This window comes from Corylus avellana, chromosome ca10 (genome assembly GCF_901000735.1).
Source record: "Corylus avellana chromosome ca10, CavTom2PMs-1.0".
In the NCBI taxonomy this organism is placed as follows: domain Eukaryota; kingdom Viridiplantae; phylum Streptophyta; class Magnoliopsida; order Fagales; family Betulaceae; genus Corylus; species Corylus avellana.
In genome coordinates, this window is record NC_081550.1 from 6,120,734 (window position 1) to 6,134,784 (window position 14,051).

The 14,051-nt window shown below is 33.4% G+C and overlaps 3 protein-coding genes across 3 annotated transcripts in view; 2 read left to right on the forward strand and 1 right to left on the reverse strand.

Moving 5' to 3' along the window:
• LOC132162801 (GABA transporter 1-like) overlaps window positions 1-3,371 on the forward strand; it is an 8,536-nt gene extending 5,165 nt beyond the window's left edge. The window contains exon 7 of the mRNA XM_059573029.1: window positions 3,162-3,371. Coding sequence (XP_059429012.1) covers window positions 3,162-3,371 — 210 coding nt within the window. The remainder of the gene's footprint in view (window positions 1-3,161) is intronic.
• An 816-nt stretch (window positions 3,372-4,187) lies between these two features.
• LOC132163865 (GABA transporter 1-like) lies at window positions 4,188-9,655 on the forward strand. The gene is made up of 7 exons (XM_059574246.1): window positions 4,188-4,473; window positions 4,512-4,742; window positions 7,057-7,154; window positions 7,267-7,453; window positions 7,972-8,102; window positions 8,211-8,444; window positions 9,037-9,655. Exons 1-7 carry the CDS (start codon window positions 4,350-4,352, stop codon window positions 9,415-9,417), a joined length of 1,386 nt encoding a protein of 461 aa, XP_059430229.1. The 5' UTR covers window positions 4,188-4,349; the 3' UTR covers window positions 9,418-9,655.
• Window positions 9,656-10,350: 695 nt separating this feature from the next.
• On the reverse strand, window positions 10,351-12,691 carry LOC132162802 (AT-hook motif nuclear-localized protein 1-like). The gene is made up of 5 exons (XM_059573031.1): window positions 12,670-12,691; window positions 12,509-12,576; window positions 12,263-12,391; window positions 10,923-11,084; window positions 10,351-10,665 (listed from the first exon to the last, which is right to left on the reverse strand). The coding sequence occupies exons 1-5, from the start codon at window positions 12,689-12,691 to the stop codon at window positions 10,351-10,353; spliced, it is 696 nt and encodes a 231-aa protein (XP_059429014.1).
• Between the last annotated feature and the right edge of the window lie 1,360 nt (window positions 12,692-14,051).

The window sequence follows — 14,051 nt, forward strand, 5'->3', positions numbered from 1 at the left end:
ACATTTTGAACATCATATGACTCTTTCAAAAACGGTTGTTAGTTTGGAGGGTGTTTCTTTTTTTTTTTAAAAAAAAATATTATAATATTATAATATAATGTTATTCTTTACACTCATTTTACTTTTAAATGACTATTAATCACATAAAAAAAAATTAAAATACACCACATAAGCCGATGTTACTCTTATTATAATATTTGTAACACCAACAATAATAGAGAAGGTGCCTAAATTAAATTCTGTAAATCATGTGCTCCACGGATCTGTCCCAACAAATTTCGAACGGTCCACCACTTATTAGAAGCATGTGAATTATATAAAAACTCTCAACCATTTTATTTATCCAAATAGCACAAATAATTATTGAAAATCCGAACACGTGCTACACGAGTCACACGACTCATATGTGTCACATATATATGACACGTCACGTTCCCACATTATATGGTTCAAAAGTAATGAATTCAGGCAGTGGATTCTGCATCGTCTTGTCTAGTACTTATCGTGGATTTCCCATAAAAAAAGAAGAAAGTCATCATAGAAAAAGTGACTAATTGCTCAATTTCACAGTTAATTTGGAAAATTCAGAAATCCAGTTATCATGGATTATGCAGATATGCTTATTTAAATTCGATTATATATGTTGATGCCCAAATTGAATGGATTGATTGTAAAGTCGTTATATAAACATATGTCAAGTCCTATATTGAATTATTTAATTATGAATTATATAGATTTCGGTAATGTAAATTTTTTTTCAAGGAGTTTTAATAATGATTAATTTTGTTTTTTTTTAGTTTTTCCTAATAAAAAAAGGCAGGTAAATAGCTCCCCAACCTACCCACCCCCTCCCAAAATATAAAAAATCCAGTAACTTTACTTTAAACCACTGAATTATCATCTGATTTGAAAAATTCTATTCAAACTTCAAAATCTCTCAATTTGAACCATTGAACTTTCCATTACAGTCAATTTGAACCCTTCCAAGTGAAATAATAACGTTTATATCCCTAACTTTTTTTTTTTTTAATTTTTTATAAAATTTCAAATTTACCCTTAATTTCAAATTAAAAATTTTAAAATATATATTATTAAAAAAATCACAAGGTGAACACATGGTTGGGCTACCTTGTGACGTTTTTTTTTTTTTTTTCAATTTTTTCTTTTTTAATAAAAAGAAAATTGAAGGGTAATTTTGTCTTTTTAAAGGTTTTAACTGCAAAAATTGCAGAGGGGGTTCAAATTGATTGCAATTGAAAGTTCAGAGGTCTAAATTGAAAGGTTTTAAAGTTTAGTATGGTTTCTCAAATTGAATGGTAATTCAAGGGTTTAAAGTAAAGTTACCCCTAAAAAATAAAAACCCAAAAGAACAAATTACAATCTCATATGTTCTCCAAGCTGACCTAATTTTATAAATATACAAAATTTTATGCCTAAAGTTGAGTTGTTACTAAAATTTATAAAGATAAATGGGCACAAACCATGAAAGTATGGCACTATTATTTTCAAATAAAATACGTTTACTTGATTAATTTAGATATCTTTGAAGTCCTAAATTAATAATAAAGCTTGAAATTTCGGAACCATCCCTTTTCAACATTTACATTCAATTCAATAAATGTTTAGCTAAAATTTAGTTTAAAAAACACATTTTTTATTTTAGGTACCAATTTTTTCAAAGCAACTATGTTCCGCTCAACATTTTAGCTATTTACTCTTATTATTATATTTTAAATATTATTTCTTTATCGATTTTCATTATTCTCAAAGAAAAGAGAAAATCGAATTGTTATTATTTTTTATTCATTTAAGTTATGCATACTTGTAAATTTGTTGAGCACTATAGCAGCTAGTCAAATCTTTAACCAAAATAACTAGTTGAATTGAAAGCTTTGTTTGGTACTTTTTGCTGCCGGACTAACCAAAATTACCTTTTAACTATTTTGGGTAGCCCTATAGCAAAAGTTAGGAAAAAAGAAAAGAGTCCCATTGGACTAACCACTTGGGCTAAGTGCTACAATTTGTTGAAAATTATAATTCAAGCATTAAAAAAAAACACCCTAATAAAAATATACATACGGGTCTTTCCCTTCTAATATAAAACTCTCACATATCTACTCAAAAAATAAAAAATAAAATAAAATGAAACTCTCATCTTCTATACGAAGGATTATGAAGTGGAGGTTGCCTTTCTCCAGCTGGCCGTTTCATATAGAGAAATGCTTGGCTTTACTAAAAAGTTAATCTTTTGACAATTTTAATCTTAGGTGGCATGGTTTATTTTAAAATTAATAGATTTTAAACAATAAATTAATAGATTTTTGAAAAATAGGTCATGTCACCTAGAATTAAAATGACAAAAAAATAAACTTTTTAATGAAGTGAAGCATTTCTCTTTCAGATAAGTGCAGAGATTATTATTATTATTATTATGTAGTAGATAACATTGAAGGAACTTGAGAGGATGTTTGACATAAAATGTTTTATTTCAAAAAATATTTTTTGATGTTTGGCTCGTACAGAAAATGAGCAAGTAACCTTTGGCGGAGGTTCGGCGAACTTTAATAGTAGTTGAGCAAACTTGAACGAAATTTAAAAATCGAAACTCAAAAAAACTTTTATGGCAAACCAAAAATAATAGTGTTAGAAATGAGTCTTGGGCCTAATTCAACTCAAAAATTAGCTCAAGAGTTGAAGTTTCTCCTCACCCTTATAAATGGGTAATTTCCTTAATACCCAAGTAATGTGGGACTTTTAACACGTCCCCACACGTGTGATGGGAGGACATCCAAGCTAACACTTGCAGCAATGAGAGACGGAGGGCCACAGCCAATTGGGCGAGACTTTGATACCATGTAAAATATAGAAAAAGTGATGAAAGTTTTGTAAAGAGAAGAAGAAGAAAGGGAAGAAGAAGAGAACACAAAGGACTACATCTTTATTCAATGATTTCCATTGTTACAAGGGAAGATAATATATAGACTAATGAAGAAAAACCCATTTCATAAATCATAGAGTAAAATCTGGAGTAAGCAAGAAACATGGGGAGGAAATCACAGGATTGTAAATTAGTGGGATATGCTTGATTTGTTCATATTTTATCCTTTAACACTCTCCCGCAACTGATGATAGGAACTTCCTTCAGTTTGGTAAACAAAAAGGCAATTGGTAGTAAGTCCGTTGAATCTCGCCATAAACCACCGGAGACGGTTGGATTTCGCAGCAAAAACACCAAGGGGCAGTCAAATCTCGCTGCAAATTACGAAGGGACGGTTGGATTTCGCCGCAAATACCAAGGGGCAGTTGAATTTCGCCGCAAAACCACTAATGGGCGGTTAGATTATTTCACCGCAAAATACCAAAAACTTTAAGGCTACCCACAGAGACTTTGGAAACACCTTTTGGGGCACAATTGACCCCCCTCCGCCCTTTTTTTTTTTCCATGGAATACAACTCATCAAAGAAATTCTGCACTGCTAGTCACATGGGCTACCCCTCTTGTTGTCCTTCGTGTGAGAAGAAAAGAGAGGAGATAGGAAGTCCATCACACCTTCTGAAGCAAGAAAAAAGAAAAGAAAAGAAGGCTTCTGCAAGCCAAAACACTAAAAATAGAAAGATTTCATGTGGGAGTAGAAGGAGTTGATGGAAGAGCGGTGCGCCAAGCTGATCAAGGGAATCATGGGGTGCTTGATGGTTGGGCAGCTATTGTGCTGCCCGGTGAAAAACCAAGATAAAAAAATAGGCTAACAAGCTCTCATACTATATTAGAAATGAGTTTTGAGTTTAACTCAACCTAAAAGTTAACTTAAGAATTAAGGTTTTTCCTCATCCTTATAAATAGACAATTTTTTTAATACCGAACCAATGTGGGACTTTCAACAAATAAAAAAAAAAAGTTCATTTGTTCCGACAGCCGTGCCTATTTACTCGAGGTAAGGCACAACCCATAACTCAAATTCAGACAGTTTACTAAGATCCACAAGCTTCTTTCGTTGGGGACCCCAATAATACAGCACCATTTAAGTCCAACACATAACCCATTACTATGAAGTCCCACCATGGGACCCAAAATCATTTTCCAAGTAAATAAATAAGTGGGCCAAGGCCCATATTGCGTGTTCAGCTTTAAAATATCGTACTTTGAATTGAATGTTAAGGTGGCCTCTCTTCTTCTTTTCTTCTTCTTCACAAAAAGAGTCAAAGAAAATGGGCATCAATCGGTTGACTCTATTGCGTGTGCTCTAATTACTATTATATATATTACCTCAATAATTTGTTTCTGATCCAACCTTCGCGCTTCCTCTCTGTCTCTGACTCTCTGTTTATCTTTGCGTGAGAGACAGATCGAGATGGGTGCGCTGCGACCAAGCTCCATAGCTAATGAAGGAAACGATGCACAAATCCATGAAGATGCACACCATGATGATCAGAAGGACCTTGATGCTGGTGCTCTCTTTGTTCTTAAATCCAAAGGTGATCATTACTTTGGTGGTAAAAAAAAAAAAAAATAGGATCATGGGTGCACAGTGGATACCATTTGACAACTTCAATAGTTGCTCCACCTCTGCTGAGTCTTCCATATGCTTTTGCCTTCCTTGGATGGGCGGGTGGAATTCTTTGCCTCGTCATCGGAGGCCTCGTCACTTTCTATTCATACAACTTAATCTCTCTGGTTCTTGAACACCATGCTCAGCTGGGTCATCGCCACCTCCGCTTCAGAGACATGGCTCATGATATCTTGGGTAACACTAACACCCCTTTTCTTACTTCTTGCTTACTTTCCTCTTCCATATTTTCTTACTCTGTCTTTTTTATTTATTTTTATTTTTTAAAAGAATTGATTATCACTGAGCTAATTTCTTGGGTTAAAAATTAATTTTCTTACATTTAACTGTATATATTGTACTATATTATTTAAAATATTTAAATCATTTTCAAACATATTTATTGTAGAACTTGTACCCTTCCCTATTAAACCTAACCCGATTAGGATCCTCTACCATTTTAATTAAAGAAATAATAGATTTTTAAATTGCGTAATTTTAATTGTTCTTAAGAAAAATGCTACATATTAATATTGTGGTATATTTCAATTGAAAATTACGTATATTTTCATAGGTTCTTGCTTTCTATATTATAAAAAAGCTTCAATCAAAAATTCGACTTTTAATTTTATAAAAAAGAAGCGTCTCTACAAAAATAAAAATGAAGTCTTTTGAAACGAAATTTTTTTCGGTTACCTTTATAACATGCTACGTTTTTAATAGATAGCAAACATTTCAGTAACTAAAAATGACATAAAGTCATAAATTATATAAGAAAAATGCTATACATCTCAAATTTTTTTTCTCAAAAGTTGGTTCATAAATGATGTGTCATCATCTTATGAGTTTGTGACACTTTTTAAAATAATAAATCTCATGAGATTGTGACACATTATTTGAGAACTAATTTTTAGAATAAAATTTTAGTATGTGTACAAATTATAAAAAATAATAATAATAATAATAAAAAAAATAATCGAGAATTCTGAACCAATCCCTGCACGTCATGTGTGATGATAAGGTGACGCGTAACTCCACGCGCTTAATTAGGAGACATGTAAATGAACTGTCGCAGTATGGTGCTTTTTTCCACGCTTAAAACGAAAGGTCAGAAAGATATTCTCGGATTCCCATGATTTTGTTAGATTTCTTATAAAGTTCTGACCTTGAATTTTTAATAAGGTAAAGTCCAGTTAATTCCTTAAACTATCACATTAATAATCATTTATTTTTTAAATTATCAATTATGATAATTTATCTTCTAAACTACCAAAACAATGACAATGTACCTCCCAATACTAACAAAATAATGAAATTACCCTTATAAAATTTTCAATAAGACAAAAATATCCTTAAAATTTTTTTAAAAAATTGAAATTTAGTATTTTTTATTTTTATTTTAGGAAGGGTAATTTCATCATTTTTAAAAAAAATTGGAATATATTGTCATTGTTTTGGTAATTTAAGAGGTAAATTGTGGCCATTGATAATTTGGGGGATAAATTGTCATTGGAAAGGGGGTTAAATGGACTTTACCCTTTTTAATAAGTTTAGTTATTATTTTTAATTTAAATTAATACAATATAATCACGTAAAACCAAAGAAAATCTCTCAAAATAAAAAAATAATAATAAAAAAAAAAGAAGAAGATATTTTTGGCCTAATACGTTAAGAATCTCTTATCTATCTCTGATTTGTCCCCTAAACTTTTCATTTTCAAAGAAGTGATGCATTACACCACGACAGCCTACATTAAGTTGAAAATTCGACCACGTGTTCCTCGATTACGGAAATTAAAAAATTTAAAAAATCCCTTTACGCCAACTCTTTTTTTGCTTGACTTTTCTCTTTTGAACAAATTCAATGCATATCCACAAATTTTTTATTTGTGGATTGATATTTTCAGTAATTTAAATTACTAATAATAATTTAGACAATAATTATAAAAGATTTTATATAAAACTTACCTTTCAAATTTATACAAATTCATGATTGCCCATTGTAATACCGGACTTGGATTTCCACAATCCAATTGTAGGGAATTGCCTACAAGTAGTCTGAACGTCGGATCAGGATTTTGTACAATTTCTTTAAAATTGTAGATTCTCAAATGATGTAATTTATGAATTTTATGAATCGTCGCTTGAAAAATGCTATCTATTTAAATGTGTTATGTTGTTGAGGTAATCCAAAAGATTTTTTTCCTCCCAAAATGCTTCATTTTGTAGATATGCTTCTTCTTCGTAAATCAAAAGATAATTTTTGGTTCAAAGCTATTTTACAACATAAATAGCAATAATTTGATGAAAATATACTGAATTCTTAACTGTAACATACCACATTTTTAACGGGTACCATTTTTTGAGCATTTTGATACTTAAAAATGGTCAAAATTACGTAATTTAAAATTTTATTTTTTTTAAAAAATTGTAAAAGATCCTAATATGAACGTACATTGTTGCCAAGAAAATTAAGATAAAGGATTGCAGCATTAACCCATTGAATATGGCAGGACCCAGATGGGGCAGGTATTATGTAGGCCCAATTCAGTTCATGGTCTGCTATGGTGCTGTTGTTGCTTCTACACTTCTAGGAGGACAATGCATGAAGGTTAAATTCCTACTCTTTTCTTACATTATTGGCCGAGGTTGGGGGGTGATAATAGCTAATTAAGACCATTTATATTCCTTTTTTCTTTTTTTCTTTTTTTTTTTATTTGCAGGCAATTTACTTACTAACCAACCCGGATGGAACTATGAAGTTATATGAATTTGTGATCATATTTGGGTGCTTTATGTTGATTTTAGCTCAAATCCCATCATTTCACTCGCTGAGGCACATCAATTTGGTGTCATTGGTTCTCTGCCTGGCCTATAGTGCCTGTGCCACTGGTGGTTCCATTTCTATCGGTAAATATTATTCATCCGAAAGCAGACAGATTAGAATCTCCAACAATTAATTGTTCAAATTGTTTTCAATTTGTACAGCACATTGTGAGAGAGCCCACATCCGCTCAAATAAAATGTTAGGTTGTCTCGCCACTTACTTGGGCAGTTGGGTCTCATTTTGACTTTCTCACACGTGTTTCCCAAATTGCTATAAATCTTGATTCAAAGTAGGCACATACGGATGGCCCAGATGGGGATCCACAACAATTTAAGTAACTATTGTGATATAAGATTTCATAATGCGGAATATATACATAAGCAATGTGGGACAAACTCACATATTCTTTAACATGTGAGAGAGTCCATATGAAATCCATTTGCTTTAATAGGTGCTCAAAATTTATTTAAACAAGTGAATCTCATATAAACTCTCTCACCTTGGTTTGGTTGTCAAGAATCTCAATACGGCAATTCCACACAAGAAACACATTAGAAAAGTTGATTAAAATTTACTAAAAAGCATGGATTAATTTTATCAGGATCTTCCTCCAAGGGGCCAGAGAAGGACTATTCCCTAGAGGGCAATACTGAAGATCGCATATTTGGGGTCTTCAATGCAATCGCCATCATTGCCACAACATATGGCAACGGAATAATTCCTGAAATTCAGGTTTGAAGTAATTCAATCTTGGTTTTCACATTCTTAATTTAAATTCAAGTGCAATTTAAGGAGCAAGAATCAGAGTTTTTTTTTTTGTTTGTTTGTTGGGGTATATAGGCAACGCTAGCACCACCAGTGAAGGGGAAGATGTTCAAGGGACTGTGTGTTTGTTATACAGTAGCCACGGTGACTTTCTTCAGCGTAGCCATCTCTGGGTATTGGGCATTTGGTAACCAAGCCGAGGGCCTCATCCTCACCAACTTCTTGGTCGATGGCAAAGCTTTGGTCCCCAAATGGTTCATTTTGATGACCAACATCTTCACCATTCTCCAGCTTTCTGCTGTCGGTGTGGTGAGCACATCTCTCTCTATATATAATTTATAAAAAGACAAATTTACCCTTTAGATTATTTATTTTTTTTTTAAAAAAAAAGGAAAGAAAATGAGTAGTGAGTTGGGTGACCCACGACCTGGCCGTAGGTCATTCAAAGCGATTTGTTTTTTTTAATGAAAAAAAATAAATAAATAAAAGGAAACTTCAATTACTCCTAAATTGTCACCCATTTTATAATGTCTCTTATAAAGTTCAAAACCTTTCAATTTTCTATATCGATTTAATTTTTTTTCAATGTCAACCGTCCATTAAAATTTTCCGTTAAATCCTAAACAAATTGGGTATTTTGGGAATTTTATTGGGATTTAACGAAAAATTCTAATAAGGGAGACATTGACAAAAATTAAAAGTTCGATATACTAAATTGAAATAAATTTAACTTTAGTGGAGACATTGCAAAAGTGACAACAATTGAAAGGGGTTTAATGTCACCCTTCATGGAGAGCACTAAAATGTTTTTAATTTTTGGGAAAATTTCACTTAAAAGGGGCTAATAGTTAGAAAACTGATAATTTTGCAACAATACATAAAACGACATGGTTTTGCACAGGTATACTTGCAGCCCACAAATGAAGTGCTTGAAAGCACACTTGCTGACCCGAGAAAGACCGAGTTCTCGGCCCGAAACACCATCCCAAGGTTAATTGCCCGGTCACTATCGGTAGTGATAGCAACAACAATAGCCGCAATGCTTCCATTTTTTGGGGACATCAATGCTGTCATCGGAGCATTTGGTTTTATGCCGCTTGACTTTATATTGCCGGTGGTGTTCTTCAACTTGACATTTAAACCGTCAAAGCAGAGCCCCATTTTCTGGTTGAACGTTACTATTGCAGTTGTTTTCTCGACATTGGGGGTTATTGCGGGGATTGCCGCCGTTAGACAAATTAGCCTTGATGCCCAAAACTATCGGTTATTTGCTAATGTATGAAGTAGGGACAGGTATCGGTGTCGGTAGGGGCATTTTCGCCTACTAATTCGTAAAAGTCGGTTAATTAAACGACTTCATAGCGACAAGAAATAGTTTCGACTTTTTCGGTTATTCGGTTAGTCGGTAAATAAGTGGCCGATCAAGTCTGTTAATTGTCGGTTATAAATTTTTATATTAAGAATTATCAATTTTCTTGTAACCTACAGAATCAGAATATGCTATATAAATAAAAAGAAAAAGTAAATTCATGGAACATGGACCAAAATAATAACCACAAATCAGCTGGACAATTAACCGGTAAATTAGAGAAAGGTAAGCGTAGTTCCATATTTAATTTTTCTTTAGCATATTATTCGTCTGAAACTTTTTACATCTAAAACTCAAGGTTTTTTTTTTTTTTTTTAACTAAAAAGTTAAATTTAAATATCATATTTGTAATTTTCATTAAGACAAGATATGGGAGAATTGACAATTACCACTTAAAATAGAATGAAACTCTAATATTTCATGGAAATTGTAATGTTCATAGGAATCTTAGTTCTCAAGAATCTCGTCAAACGAATACCCAAATATTCATTTTCAAAAATCAAGAACTCGTATCCTAAAGTCTCAAGTATGGACACACCTTAAGTTTCATAACTAACATGCCGATACATACAAAAAAAAAAAAAAATCTAAAAATTTGAGTGGGGGGAATTGCCCTCCATTGGTGATTTTTAAGCGAGGAGTAAAGTAAATAGGACCTGCTTCGATATAAAACTACAAAAAATAGTAAATCCCAGATATAGTTCATTGGAAAGTATAGTATGCACCTTCAATGAGAAGTAAGCAAAGCTGCTTTCAATTTCAGCTTCTGTCTAAACCACACTAATATAAGACCTAACAGATCAAATAAATTTGTCATTGTCATTAGAGAGAGAGAGACCTTAATATCTAAGGAGAGAAACTGGGGTCGAAGTCAGGGAATGTTCTGAACTGTTGTGGGGCAACCAGACCAAAGCTATATGGAGGAAAAGGGTTCATGTTTTGATTCAAAGCAAAGAAATCAGATCCTCCATGGACTGGTGGTTCCAAGAATGTAGATGTCGGTGTAGTGCAATTATCATCACCATCAGTAATATCAGAAATATGACTGGGAACTCTAATCGAATCCGAAACACAAGGAATACCGGCAGCCGTGGAGGACTCAGATGAGGGCCTCCTTTCGATTTTCTTACTGATGTTTTGCTTAAAACTGCCAACAATGAGCTGATAAATCAAGAGAACCCAAAATAAGTCTGACAGTAATTATCAAGCTAACAATGTAAGGGCTTGAAGTTACAAGCAAGCACAATTTTTATTTGTTGGAATCTATTTTGGTGGTACTCAATAAGGGATTATGATCTTTCTTTTGATTCTAATAAAGTGACCCTAACTGATCCACATTTGTAGCCTTTTGGTCACTTAAGGAATCACTTGAAGGAATCCCAATCTTAAAAATATTAGAAAAGCAAGGCCTAGCTTACTTGTATGGGTTCGGCCGCAATCAGTGCACCTACGACAACACCACCAAAAACATTGCCATTAGGTTTGGCCAATGAGATTCTTAACATGCCATTTATGCGACGTATACCACCCGTTTCAGAAAATGTATATGATCCAGATAAGCGCAAAATCTCAAAGCGACCCTGCATGAAAGAACAAACAAAAACCTTTAAATTTCTAATTTCTTATGTATGAATTAGAACCTACAAATTCATTTTCCGCATGGCACCAAAGTGGACCTAAAGGATTCAAATATTCAAAATGATGGTTGTTAAACATATGAATTATCAATTCCCTTTCGAGATTTTTAGTTTGTCAATCATAACATGCATCCTTCAACGCCATGCCTGTTGGAGGGTTTTCACTAACACAAAGAACATTTTCATCCAAATGGTAACAGTGACACAACTTAAATGCACTAATTTGATTGAAACTTCATTGGACTAGGCAGTCTTGATAATTTATAGTAACCATGTTCTTGGCAAATGTAGACAGCAACTGACAAAGAGAAAACTCAGACAACAAATATAAAAGAGTAGGCAAGGACACAACAATACCTGAATACCAGATACCGGAATGCAGTAATCATGTTGTCGACTGTATACTTATATTCCTTTTCTTTTTTTCCTTTGGTGGGGTGGGGGGTTGAATGAATTGTGTTAACCGTATTCAAAATATTGTACGTAGCAAATTCTATATGGCAATCTTTTTGTCGTGATGGAATCCCTCTTTCCCAATCATGGCATTTATCAGGAACATGTCCCACAGAGACTGGTTTACCCAAAGATGCGGGTGGTATCATCTAGGAAGTAGTCTTCCAAAATAAACGGAAAGAGAGAAATAATTACATACAAAATGTGTGTATATATATAATCTAGAGAGACAGAGAGAGATGTATGTATCTGCATGCCTGCATGTGTGTTGGTTGTGTGCATATTTATATACGTAAGCATGTGTATTTTTGTGTCTACAGACTGACAAATAGTACAAACTCCTTAACTGCTATTCACATGCTCATAAAATTCAGCAGAAGTTAATTTCAGGGTCTTAATAGACAGATAATTTTTTTTTTTTTTTCTCTACTTCTTTAAGAAAGAAGGGGTAGAGTGGCGGTGGACTTTTCCATTTCTACCCAACATCACCAACAAATTACTAAAATGAAAAATAGACTACCATATAGGATGTAGTCTATAAAACTAGTAAAACAAATAGGTAAGATATCTTTATGAAACGCATGAAATCCAAAAATACTAGCCATCCAACAAGTCCTGAAAAAGAAAAAATGAGGGGAACAGGAATGATAAAAGAAGATTCACAGTACATCATATTTCATAGTACCACCGCAAGGACCAGGTTCGTGAATTACAACACTGCAGAGCACACCAGTAGCAGAAAGAATACTAACTCCCAGAGGACCCTGAGAAAGTGATGATATTCTACTAGCGATATCCTGCAAATGAAAACACATAATGTCTTGATGTACCATTACTAGAATAGACAATATGCCAAGTAAGAAACTATAATATGAAATGACCAAGAAAATTCTCTCACATCCATCTAATATTACCTCACCGGGGTTTACAATGATTACATGAGGGGTTATATTTCCTCCTGTTGTGTCTGCAGCAAAGTTACCTGCATTAAAAGGAATTCACATGTGAAAAACAAATAAATCTATTTGATAAAAATATATCTTACCAAAACAATTATACCTAATAAATTGAACACCAATGGGAAAGCTAAATGCCATTTTACAACAGCTTATGTTACAAGCCTTTGGGTATGAGAAATGCTACATGAACTTCCTATGTTGTAGTGGAAAGCTGACGTGGCAACTATCACCTTAGAGAGTAAGCACTTGTGGGTATAAAAGAGGAGGTTTGTGTAGCATTTCTCTTTAGCTATTGCTTAAGAAAAATGCTCTTAAGCTTTATCTACTCTTGGTCCAGTCTTGCCAATTGTTGTTCCGTTACTTTCTTTTTTCACTCAAATGAGGGTGTTTCATCCAGATAAGCTGCATATTTTCCTTCTCTATATTAACTGGAATTGCATACTTCCCTTGAAAAGCTATGATATTAATTTCCCACCATAATTATTTTTAATTCTTTTCCAAGCGTGATGATTCTTCTTCAAGACTAGCAATCTGCCCTTTGAGCAGAGTAATTCCCAGTTAGAAGCAATCTCAGAATCATTTATCTCAATTTCTGATCTGGATCAACCATATTCAGCCATATTCTTTCTAAGAAACTCACTTAGAAATCAAAAGGTTTTTTACAACTTATCCACTCTTGGTTGAGTCTCAGCAACCACTGTTCCATCACCTTTTTTTTTTCAATTCAAGATCAGGATATTTTCTATTTCTTCCACTAATACTAAATTTTCAGAATTTGCTGCCTAAAACGTAATTTATGCCTAAAATGAAAAGCAAACAAGTTAATTTGACGGAATGAAAAGCAAAAAATGAGAAGACAAAGAAGGCCACAACAGATCAGTGGATGGAGGCAATTTGATTGAAGGAGCCTGTGAATCCAGGGGCATGGAACTCAAACTTTAATTAACCACCAACTCCATCTATTTAAGTTGAGGGGAATTTTCATCAGCATCATCTCCTTGATCAACTTGGAAAAGTTCTCCGAGGTTGAGAGTCTTAAAAGGTTTTGATAAGTGATAACTTGAGTTTCATTGATATAGTAAACTGAAAACCTTTAGGCTAAGTTTGGCATACTGGAATGATGATTCCTTAGGAATAGGAATAGGAATGGGTATTAACAGGAATTCAAGAAGCTCGAGTTGAATGATCTTTTGTTTGTTTATAACATAAGAATGACCAAATTTTTTTAACTAAGGCTCCGTTTACTTCGACGTAAAATGATTTCCAGAAAATGATTTTCGTATTTTGCGGTGTTTACTTCGACGTAAAATAGTGGTCAATGGAAAATATTTTCCTTTTGACCGAAAATTCTTCTTTAATTTTAGGAAAATGGTTTACGGTTTTGAAAACCGTAAACCATTTTTCGACTATGAGCATCTTATTCTTAAATTGATGGATCTTGCCAAGACCCGCCTAGAACCTCGTCGGGACTTGACCGGGTCCCACCCGGGACTCGCCC

What these genes read in the sequence shown, in the direction of transcription:
- LOC132163865 (XM_059574246.1), top strand. Translation starts at nt 4,350, where the DNA reads ATGGGTGCGCTGCGACCAAGCTCCATAGCTAATGAAGGAAACGATGCA. An exon ending in CATGGCTCATGATATCTTGG is followed by an intron (nt 4,743 to 7,056) that starts GTAACACTAACA and finishes TGAATATGGCAG; the next exon opens with GACCCAGATGGGGCAGGTAT. An exon ending in TAGGAGGACAATGCATGAAG is followed by an intron (nt 7,155 to 7,266) that starts GTTAAATTCCTA and finishes TTTTATTTGCAG; the next exon opens with GCAATTTACTTACTAACCAA.
- LOC132162802 (XM_059573031.1), bottom strand. Translation starts at nt 12,691, where the DNA reads ATGGCATTTAGCTTTCCCATTG. An exon ending in GGCATTTAGCTTTCCCATTG is followed by an intron (nt 12,577 to 12,669) that starts GTGTTCAATTTA and finishes CTTTTAATGCAG; the next exon opens with GTAACTTTGCTGCAGACACA. An exon ending in GTGGTACTATGAAATATGAT is followed by an intron (nt 11,085 to 12,262) that starts GTACTGTGAATC and finishes TCTTTCATGCAG; the next exon opens with GGTCGCTTTGAGATTTTGCG.